General features: G+C 39.6%; 1 protein-coding gene across 1 annotated transcript in view; it reads right to left on the bottom strand.

Moving 5' to 3' along the window:
• LAMA2 (laminin subunit alpha 2) overlaps window positions 1-12,281 on the bottom strand; it is a 677,618-nt gene that overhangs the window by 174,728 nt on the left and 490,609 nt on the right. Inside the window, exon 33 of the mRNA XM_052645506.1 lies at window positions 11,259-11,452. Within this exon, the coding sequence (XP_052501466.1) occupies window positions 11,259-11,452 (194 nt within the window). The remainder of the gene's footprint in view (window positions 1-11,258; window positions 11,453-12,281) is intronic.

Below are 12,281 nucleotides of genomic sequence, written 5' to 3'. Positions count from 1 at the left end.
ATAGTGATCCACCTCTTCTGTATGACAGTTCAACAACACAACTCCTTAATCTATTAATGGAATGGCTTTTTCAACATGATACACAAACCACTGAGACTTGACAGCCAGTAAGAAAATCATCTGGACTCAGTGATAGTCGCTGTTCTACATTTTTAGCCTGAATGTAGGTCAAGGACACTGGCAACAAGAAACTCAAAACATGTTTCTCAAACAAAACAGGTGTGAAAAAGGTGAAAGGTGGGTGAACAGAAATTACTTTTATAGCTATTCTGATGCCTGGATTTGAATAACATGCCCTGGTTTAGAATTACAGAAAACTCTAGTAGACGTGTATGTGTGTGATCAGTCATGTTCCACTCTTTGCAACCCCATGGACTGTAACCCACCAGGCTCCTCCATCCATGGAATTTCCCAGACAAGAATAATAGAGTGGGTTGCCATTTCCTACTCTAGGGGACCTTCCCAACCCAGGGATCAAACCCATGTCTCTTGTGTTTCCTGCATTGGCAGGCAGATTCTTTGCCACTGTGCCATACTGGCCTTTGAATAGGAATTAGGACTTGGGGATTAAATAGAGACAGATGGAGGATGGCATTTAAAAGGCTAGGATGGAGGGTGATCACAAGTCTAACAAACAAAACCTCATTCATGAAATAGCAATGAAGGCCAACTGATGGTTTTTCATCATCTTTCATTATGGAAAGTCTCATTTTCTTCAGTGATCAACCACTTCCACTATTTTGTCCCTGCTCTTATATATAGGGAACATATATACTAACTGGTATTACTAATCTACTTTGAGTATAAGAATACTGCAGTGCTCTAGTATTAATATATGAAGGCCTCTGCGTTATTGTGATAGATTCTTGCTAACAACTGGCTATTGAAAGTAATAGTCTAAATAAAATAGCTAACACAAAGACCTACTGTATAGCACAGGGAAATATACTCAACAATAACCTGTAAGGGAAAATAATAAAAAAATATTCATATATTATATGTATTTTATCAGTTCAGTTCAGTCGCTCAGTCATGTCCGACTCTTTGCGACCGCATGAACTGCAGCACGCCAGGCCTCCCTGTTCATCACCATCACCCTGAGTTCACTCAGAGTCATGTCCATCGAGTCAGTGATGCCATTCAGCCATCTCATCCTCTGTCGTCCCCTTCTCCTGCCCCCAGTCCCTCCCAGCAACAGAGTCTTTGCCAATGAGTCAACTCTTCTCATGAGGTGGCCAAAGTACTGGAGTTTCAGCTTCAGCATCATTCCTTTCAAAGAAATCCCAGGGCTGATCTCCTTCAGAAAGGACTGGTTGGATCTCCTTGCAGTCTAAGGGACACTCAAGAATCTTCTCCAACACCACAGTTCAAAACATCAATTCTTCGGTGCTCAGCTTTCTTCACAGTCCAACTCTCACATCCATACATGACTACTGGAAAAACCATAGCCTTGACTAGATGGACCTTTGTTGGCAAAGTAATATCTCTGCTTTTGAATATGCTATCTAGGTTGGTCATAACTTTTCTTCCAAGGAGTAAGCGTCTTTTAATTTCATGGCTGCAGTCACCATCTGCAGTGATTTTGGAGCCCAAAAAAGTAAAGTCTGACACTGTTTCCCCATCTATTTCCCATGAAGTGATGGGACCAAGATGCCATGATCTTCGTTTTCTGAATGTTGAGCTTTAAACCAACTTTTTCACTGTCTTCCTTCACTTTCATCAAGAGGCTTTTTAGTTCCTCCTCACTTTCTGCCATAAGGGTGGTGTCATCTGCATAGCTGAGGTGATTGATATTTCTCCCAGAAATCTTGATTCCAGCTTGCGCTTCTTCTAGCCCAGCATTTCTCATGATGTACTCTGCATATAAGTTAAATAAGCAGGGTGACAATATACAGCCTTGACATACTCTTTTTCCTATTTGGAACCAGTCTGTTGTTCCATGTCCAGTTCTAACTGTTGTTTCCTGACCTATATATAGGTTTCTCAAGAGGCAGGTCAGGTGGTCTGGTATTCCCATCTCTTTCAGAATTTTCCACAGTTTATTGTGATCCACACAGTCAAAGGCTTTGGCATAGTCAATAAAGCAGAAATAGATGTTTTTTTTGGAACTCCCTTGCTTTTTCCATGATCCAGCGGATGTTGGCAATTTGATCTCTGGTTCCTCTGCCTTTTCTAAAACAAGCTTGAGCATCTGGAAGTTCATGGTTCACATATTGCTGAAGTCTGGCTTGGAGAATTTTGAGCATTACTTTACTAGCGTGTGAGATGAGTGTAATTGTGCAGTAGTCTGAGCATTCTTTGGCATTGCCTTTCTTTGGGATTGGAATGAAAACTGACCTTTTCCAGTGCTGTGGCCACTGCTGAGTTTTCCAAATTTGCTGGCATATTGAGTGCAGCACTTTCACAGCATTATCTTTCAGGATTTGAAATAGCTCAGCTGGAATGCCATCACCCCCACTAGCTTTGTTCATAGTGATGCTTTCTAAGGCCCACTTGACTTCACTTTCCAAGATGTCTGGCTCTAGGTGAGTGATCACACCATTGTGATTATCTTGGTCATGAAGATCTTTTTTGTACAGTTCTTCTGTGTATTCTTGCCACCTCTTCTTAATATCTTCTGCTTCTGTTAGGTCCATACTATTTCTGTCCTTTATCGTGCCCATCTTTGCAGGAAATGTTCCCTTGGTATCTCTAATTTTCTTGAAGAGATCTCTAGTCTTTCCCATTCTGTTGTTTTCCTCTATTTCTTTGCATTGATCACTGAGGAAGGCTTTCTTATCTCTTCTTGCTATTCTTTGGAACTCTGCATTCAAATGCTTATATCTTTCCTTTTCTCCTTTGCTTTTCACTTCTCTTCTTTTCACAGCTATTTGAAAGGCCTCCCCAGACAGCCATTTTGCTTTTTTCCATTTCTTTTCCATGGGGATGGTCTTGATCCCTGTCTCCTATACGTCACAAACCTCAGTCCATAGTTCATCAGGCACTCTATCTATCAGATCTAGGCCCTTGAATCTATTTCTCACTTCCACCGTATAATCATAAGGGATTTGATTTAGGTCATACCTGAGTGGTATAGTGGTTTTCCCTACTCTTCAATTTGAGTCTGAATTTGGCAATAAGGAGTTCATGATCTGAGCCACAGTCAGCTCCTGGTCTTGTTTTGTTGACTGTATAGAGCTCCTCCATCTTCTGCTGCAAAGAATATAATCAATCTGATTTTGGTGTTGACCATCTGGTGATGTCCATGTGTAGAGTCTTCTCTTGTGTTGTTGGAAGAGGGTGTTTGATATGACCAGCGCATTATCTTGGCAAAACTCTATTAGTCTTTGCCCTGCTTCATTCCGTATTCCAAGTCCAAATTTTCCTGTTACTCCAGGTGTTTCTTGACTTCCTACTTTTGCATTTCAGTCCCCTATAATGAAAAGGACATCTTTTTTGGGTGTTAGTTCTAAAAGATCTTGTAGGTCTTCATAAAACTGTTCAACTTCAGTTTCTTCAGTGTTACTGGTTGGGGCATAGACTTTGATTACTGTGATATTGAATGGTTTGCCTTGGAAACGAACAGAGATCATTCTGTCATTTTTGAGATTGCATCCAAGTACTGCATTTCGGACTCTTTTGTTGACCATGGTGGCTACTCCATTTCTCCAAAGGGATTCCTGCCAGCAGTAGTAGATATAATGGTCATCTGAGTTAAATTCACCCATTCCAGCCCACCTATGGGCAGCTCCGACAGCGCACATAGAGCAGCCGAGAGGAGCTACCCCACGTCTGAGGTCAGGGGCAGAAGCCGGGAGGACCCCATGCCCTAGGGGCAGCGATCAAGAGGAGTTACCCCACACCCGAGGTAAGGGGCAGTGGCCGAGAATGCCAGGCTGCAACGGCGCAGGAACGGCCAAGAGGAGCTACCCCACATCCGAGGTCAGGGGTGGCAGCCGAGAGGAGCTACCCCGCGTCCGAGGTCAGGGGTAGTGGCCGAGAGTGCCATGCTGCGACAGTGCAGGAGCAGCTGAAAGGAGATACCCCATGTCCCAGGCCAGAGGCGGTGACCAGGAGGAGCAACCCCATGTCTGAGGTCGGGGCGGTGGCTGGGAGAAGCAACCCCATGTCCAAGGAGTGGTGGCGCGTGGGTGCAGGAAGGCCTAGAGGAGCTATTCCACATTCAAGGTCAGAAGGGGCAGCGGTGAGGAGATACCCCTCATCAAAGGTAAGGAGCAGTGGCTGCGCTTTGAAGAGATACCCCACATCCAAGGTAAGAGAAACCCAAGTAAGACAGCAGGTGTTGCAAGAGGGCATCAGAGGGCAGACACACTGAAACCATAGTCACAGAAAACTAGTCAATCTAATCACACTAGGACCACAGCCTTGTCTAACTCAATGAAACTAAGCCATGCCTGTGGGGCCACCCAAGATGGGCGTGTCATTGTTCAGAGGTCTGACAGAATGTGGTCCACTGGAGAAGGGAATGGCAAACCACTTCAGTATTCTTGCCTTGAGAACCCCATGAACAGTATGAAAAGGTAAAATGATAGGAATACTCAAAGAGGAACTCCCCAGGTCAGTAGGTGCCCAATATGCTACTGGAGATCAGTGGAGAAATAACTCCAGAAAGAATGAAGGGATGGAGCCAAAGCAAAAACAATACCCAGTTGTGGATATGACTGGTGATAGAAGCAAGGTTCGATGCTGTAAAGAGCAATATTGAATAGGAACCTGGAATGTCAGGTCCATGAATCAAGGCAAATTGGAAGTGGTCAAACAGGAGATGGCAAGAGTGACCGTTGTCATTCTAGCAATCAGCGAACTAAAATGGACTGGAATGGGTGAATTTAACTCAGATGACCATTTAACTCAGATGTATTTTATACATATATATATATATAAACTGAATCATGGGCTTCCATGGTGGCTCAGTAGTAAAGAATCTGCCTGCAAAGCAGGAGATGCAGGTTTAATCCCTGGATTGGGAAGATCCCCTGGAGAAGGAAATGGCAACCCTCTCTAGTATTCTTGCCTGGGAAATGCCATGGACAGAGGAGCCTGGTGGACTACAGTCTATGGGGTCTCAAAAGAGCTGGACATGACTTAGTGTCTAAACAACAACAATAAACTGAAGCACTGTGCTGTACACCTGAAACTAACTTTACATTGTAAATCAACAGCTCTTCAATAAAGTACATAAAATAAAGACAATAATCTATATAAAGATATCACTTTGCCAACAAAGGTCTGTCTAGTCAAAGCTATGGTTTTTCCAGTAGTCATGGATAGATGTGAGAGCTGGACCATAAAGAAGACTGAGTGTCAAAGAACTGATGCTTTCAAACTGTGATGTTGGAGAAGACTCTTGAGAGTCCCTTGGACTGCAAGGAGATCAAACCAGTCAGTCTTAAAGGAAATCAACCCTGAATATTCTTTGGAAGTACTGATGCTGAAGCTGAAGTTCCAGTACTTTGGCCACCTGATGCAAAGGGCCGATTCATTGGAAAAGACCCTGATGATGGTCAAGATTGAAGGCAGGAGGAGACAGGGAAGACAGATGACCAGATGGCTGGATGGCATCACCGACTCAACAGACAGGAGCTGAGCAAGCTCTGAGAGTTGGTGAAGGACAGGGAAGTCTGCTGTGCTGCTGTCCATGGGATTGCAAAGAGTCTGACACAACTGAATGACTGAACAACAACAAGACTAAGGTAGGAAAAGACTTCAAACCTTGGGTTTTACCAAGTGTCTGGAAAGTGTGTATTTTACAGACTTAGTGTGGTATAATATTTAGCTAGGCTTACTTTATGAGGTAAAAGCATAGTTCATGATTGCTTTTGCAATGTTAGCAAGCAAAGCATCATCTTAAATTTTATATTTTAGAAAATTTGTGACTATAAATAAGTGCTGATACATTCCTAATATTTCATACATATTGAATATAAATAGAAAGCATCAATTTGATATTTATAAAATATTTTAGGCACTCTTTATGGAATGACATCTTGCCAACAGCTCTATTTTGAACATCACATGAGTTATTCAGTGTTAACTACTGAACTACTGAACTAGACTCTTGTGACCCTATGGACTATAGTCCACCAGGCTTCTCTGTCCATGGAATTCCCTAGGCAAGAATCTTGGAGTGGGTTGCCATTCCCTTCTCCAGGGGATCTTCCCATCCCAGGGATTGAACGTGGGTCTTCTACATTGCTGATTCTTTACCACCTGAGCCACCAGGGGAGCCCCAAATAGGACATAAACAGATCCAAATTTTGTGTTTCCCAATATAAAACTTTACTATTAAATAAACAATGGTTTTCTTGCTCAGTCTCAAGTTTCAGTAAGGCAGGTGGTTGGTCTCATTTTATAAAATGACATGTAAATTATGAATGAGGCTGAAAAAAGAGGTTGGATTTTGTATTAACCTAACTCACTAAGGAGAGGCTCTCATTTGGGAAGTCCAATAAGATCTATTCAGAACTCATCAGCATCTAAAAGGAAGAACACATTGCAGAGCTCTCTCCAGTCCGTCTCATTAGGAAAAAAATACACAGGCCTTGAAGAAATCTGAGTGCCAGTTAATGTGTCTTTTCACCTGCATGGAGGGACTGCAAGGACTTCACCTGGCAATCTCTGATTAATAAGAATCTACCATAACTACCACAATGTTTTAAATCTTAGAGAGTCTCAATGGTTAGCAGAGGAAAAAAAATGTATGTACCTATTGACTTTACATATATTAAATTTATTTTATTTTATTTTTTTTAGCCCACCTTATCTTTATTCTTTCTTGAGGGAACATGGGCTTTAAACCCAGAAGAAGTAAATGAATAATGAACTGAATTAACTAATGTTGACTATATTGGGAAAACCACGTTTGCCCTTTGCGTCTCGGATTAACAGTCAATGGAGAGTTTAAGAAAGTAATATTTGCAAGACAGACCTACGTTCAAACCGCAACTCTGTTGAAAAGTCAGGGTGAACCTTGGAAGGGTAACTTAAATCATCTAAATTCAGGTTTTAAAAAATCACACTGTGGACATAACAACATGTGGGCATGTTGTAAGAATTAAGTGCTTACTGTCACTTCTGACAAATGGTAGTCTCTCAATATGAGTGAATTGCTAAAGAACTGAACCATGTTGGGTGAAAGGGTCTTTAGGGGATGCTTGAGATTGAAGACAGACACAATGGTTAGGTATGCCTGAGTATTAGTTGGCTTGGTGGGGTTGATAATGTTGGTAGGTTGAATCTGGATAATTATGAGAAATTCTGGTATCTCCTAATAAGATTAACAGATTATTTGTGTAAATTCATGATAGTAATGGAATATCCCTATATAAAAAACCTGTGTCCTGCAAGAAATTCACTACTATATTTTGGATCCAATAAAACCCTACCTTTCTTGTAGTTGTTTAGTTGGTAAGTCATGTCTGACTCATTTGTGACCTCATGGACTGTAGCTTGCCAGGCTCCTCTGTTGGATTTCCCAGGCAGGAATACTGGAGTGGATTGCCATTTCCTTCTCCAGGGACTCTTTCTGACCCAGGAATCGAACCTATAACTTCTACATTGGCAGGTGGATTCTTTACCACTGAGTCATCAGAAAATTCTGAAACCCTAGCTTGCTCACTGGCAATTATCTGTGCCAGCTACTAGTTTTTTTTTTTTTTTTTGAAGAGAAGGTGGTCAAGGAAAGCTCTTTCATGATTTCTGCATTTTCTCTGTCTTCTTTACAGCATAATTTAAAATTATTCACTAAATAAAGAGCATAAACTATACAGGGAATATATAAATTCTTTCCAACAATATGCAGTTCATCTGAGATACTACAATGATCATGAGCAGATCATGCTTAGGTAATTTATTTGTTAAATAAATTAAGAGCATAAGCAATAGTTAGAACCAGACATGGAACAACAGACTTATTCCAAATTGAGAAAGGAGTACATCAAGGCTGTATGTTGTCACCCTGCTAAAATTTAACTTACATGCAGAGTACATCAGGTGAAATGCCAGGCTGGATGAAGCACAAGCTGAAATCAGGATTTCTGGGAGAAATGTCAATAACCTCAGATATGCATATGATACCACCCTTATGGCAGAAAGCAAAGAACTAAAGAGCCTCTTGATGAAAGTGAAGGAGGACAGTGAAAAAGTTGGTTTAAAACTCAACATCAAAAAACTAAGATTATGACATCTGATTCCATCACTTCATGGCAAATAGATGGGGAAACAATGGAAATAGTGACAGACTTTCTTTTCTTGGGCTCCAAAATCACTGCAGATGGTGACTGCAGCCATGAAATTAAAAGATGCTTACTCCTTGGAAGCAAAGCTATGACAAACCTAGACAGCATATTCAAAAGCAGAGACATCACTATGCTGGCAAAGGTCTATCTAGTCAAAGCTATGGTTTTCCAGTAGTCATGTATGGATGTGAGAGTTGGATCATAAAGAAAGCTGAGCACCAAAGAACTGATGCTTCTCAACTCTGGTGTTGGAGAAGACTCCTGAGAGTCCCTTGGACTGCAAGGAGATCCAACCACTCAATCCTAAAGGAAATCAGTCCTGAATATTCATTGGGAGGACTGATGCTGAAGCTGAAACTCCAATACTTTGGTCACCTCATGTGAAGATCTGACTCACTGGAAAAGATCCTGATGCTGGGAAAGACTGAAGGTGGGAGGAGAAGGGGATGACATAGGATGAGATGGCTTGATGGTATCACTGACTCAATGGACATGAGTTTCAGGAAGCTCTTGGAATTGGTGAAGGACAGGGAATCCTGGCATACTGCAGTCGATGGGGACACAGAGTTGGACATGATTGAGCAATTGAACTCACTGACTGACTGAAGAGCTTAAACTCTATAGGGAGTACATAAATTCTTTCTACCAATATGTGGCTCACCTGAGATACTGCAATGATCATTTCCTGGTGCATTTTTTAAAAAAGTATACACATCCATGATGTGGGCCAAATTAAACTGTATTTTCTAAAGAATCAGCCAAAGAGAGAAGAACTAACTGTATGATACATGCTACTAATGATTTGAGTTTTAATTTATTTCTATCAAATGTGACAAACATCTTATTTTTATAGTCAGCACAGATAACAGCACTATTTTATCTCTTATAACAGCACTATTTTATCTCTTTTCTTTATTGAAGTAACATGGTCTCCAGGCTCTGAAGAAGGTTTTATTTGTATCAGAGGACACTTTTCCTTACTACATAAATATTCTCTTGCCAGAATCAAGCTACTTCATCCACTCTCACTCATGGGCATTATAAAATTCTACTATATTCATATGTGACAAAACAGGACCAGCAGATCAATGTACTAGGTGAATCCATTCTTTGGTTTCTCGCTCTAAGTTAGCTTAAGGATTTAGAAAGAAGGAAAGGAGGAAGTAAAATTATCACTATTTGCAGATGACATGATGCTTTATATAGAAAATCCTAAAGAAACTGCCAAAAAACTATTTGAACTCATTAATGAATTCAGTAAAGTGGCAGGATACAAAATTAATATCCAAAAATCTGTTGTGTTTCTGTACCCTAAAGACAAACTATGAGAAGAGAAATTAAGAAAACAATCCAATTTACAAATGCATCAAAAAGAATACATCTAAAGAGATAAAAGGCTTCTACTTGTAAAACTATATGACATTGATTACAAAAAATTGAAGACAGAACAAAAAATGGAAAGATAGACTGTGCTTATGGATTGGAAGGATAAATATTGCTTGAATGAGCATACATGGAAAAACAAAAGACTCCAAAGGGCCAATACAATTTTGTGAAAGAACAGAGCTGGAGGGATCATGCTCCTTGACTTTAGACTATACTACAGAGCTACATTTATCAAAAGAATATGGTACTGGTACAAAAACATACATATAAATCAATGCAACAAGATAGAAAGCAAACAAACCATGATCTCATAGAAAAAGAGATCAGATTTTTCTGATCTCACCCCTAGAAAATTAATTAATTTAAAATTCATGGTCTGTTTGATTAGCATTTAGGTTATGAATATATATTATATAGTTGAATATTTCCATGTTAATAGTTAACTTTAATAAAATATTAAAACTGGTTGTATTATACTGGAAGTCCATGCAATTATCATTAAAATGTGCCATTTTACTTAAGAAGAGTGAATCTGTATATACCAATAACTGAATATGATAATGTAAATGTATATTACATACTACACTTTACCTCTTCCCATCAAACTTGACATTTATTTTTATTTTAAATGCAATATGAAATATACAGAAAAGAAGAAGTTTAAAAATTATATTCCCAAATATACCCAGTCTTTACCTTTTGGCAGATCTAAAAAGCCAGGCTTAGCTTTTGAGGTAACTCATAAAATTAGAGCACAAACAAAAATTCTAGTGAAAATGTTATCAAGCTTCAGACACACACAGATGTTAAAACCAGAAATACAAGCATATGTAAATACACTAAAATATGTAAATATTGAAAAAAAAAAGCACTTAAATAATTTCTACTTATATTTGTTAGAAAGAATTAAGACCAATGTTGTAAATTTCCTCAAGGAAAAGAATATACCACAGTATAATGGTCCTCCCTATATTTATAAATAACCTTTTTAGATTATATAAGATCTAAGAATTATATTTAATACTGATAGTCGATGTACACTCAGGATGGCATTACTGAATCCTGAAGCAATTAAAACAAAGGAAAACATGCGAGTAGAAACCCTTGAGTTCATTGTCACTGCTTCCAGGTTCTGTAGTGCAAGAGAAAGTTAAGAAGAAGGATGCCCATGGATTTCTGTAAACTCAGAAAAGCCAGTTGTATTTCAAGGGTTACAGTGCCTGTCCATTTGATTACAAATTCAAGAGGATTCTTAAAAAATTTAACAAACCCAGACCTTTAATCTGTCACAAAGGCAATGTCAGCTTTAGGCAAAACTGCAAACTCTTAGATGGGGAAAATAAAATAGAATCTGCCTCTGGGAACTTTGCTGTAGGTCTTCAATGAACTAACTAAAGCATGCTGAGGATTTTCTCAGCTATTCTTGGCTCAGCAGGATGGAGACAAAACAGCAGGCAAACAGCAGAAGGTGGACAGACAGTGTCAGGGAGAACGAACAGTAGCAGTAACTATTGAAAAACAAGGGGAACACTAGCTATTGAAAAATAAGGAAAAAAAAATCAGTCTTTCTCACTGGAAATGAGACAGAAATGGAACCAAGCCCCCCAAAGCCAATAATCAAGTTAGTATACGTACAAACACACTCCATGCCCTCGCGCGCATGCCCCTGTTCACAGCCGTCACACTTCCGCCCTGTGGCTCCGGGTCGGCACGTGCAGATCCCCGTGACAGGGTCACAGGGGACAGGCAGTGAGCCATGGGGGTCACACTCACATTCTTGGCAGGAGCCTCCAGGGCTGCTTGGGCTGCCGGTATAGCCAGGGGCACACCTGAATTTAAACAATGACAATGCAAAGGAGATTAATAATAAGTCGTCTCGAAATTGTTGTTGTTGTGTGTGTGTTGTTGTGAATGAAACAAAATTGATAGCAACAGTCAATAGATCAGGGGTTAACAAATTCTTCCTGCAAAGAGCTAGACAGTAAACATTGCAGGCTTTGTAGGTCAAGAGGCAAAATCAAACTCATGCAGTGAAAGAGAGAGAAATTTTCAAACATTTTAGGCTGAAGGAATTCAAATCAGAATATTAATCAAGTATAAATTGTTTTATAATAATATACTAATGGAAAACTGATATAAGAATGAGAAGAATGGGATTCTTGTCGAGGTATCAAATTTACATGCATGGGTACAAAGTCACTTCAGTGATGTCCAACTCTGTGTGACCCCATGGACTGTAGACCACCAGGCTCCTCTGTCCATAGAATTCTTTAGGCAAGAATACTGAAGTGGGTTGTTGTTTCCTTTTCCACAAATTTACATAACTGTGGCTAAATATTTAGTATTCTCTGTTAGCTAAGTCTACCTGTAACAAGCATTCACAGCTTGGGTGCCATACAGAAATAGGCAATGGGCCCACTACTGCTTTAGATTACAAAAAATTTTTTTGAAGTCTTCATTTTTAAATTAGAAATGAATAAAAATTTACATTGATTTCTGGGCTTACCTAGATGCATTCATTTTAGGGATCAAAATGACCAAATAATTCAACTTATTAATTTTACTAATGAGAAAAAGGAAGCAAGTGGCAATAAATGGCTACATTTTCTATTTAATTCTTTTCTTTTGATCACATATTTCTCAAGACAGATTTTTTAT

Source organism: Budorcas taxicolor, chromosome 9 (genome assembly GCF_023091745.1).
Source record: "Budorcas taxicolor isolate Tak-1 chromosome 9, Takin1.1, whole genome shotgun sequence".
Taxonomy (NCBI): Eukaryota; Metazoa; Chordata; class Mammalia; order Artiodactyla; family Bovidae; genus Budorcas; species Budorcas taxicolor.
This window is presented reverse-complemented; position numbering and strand designations above follow the sequence as displayed.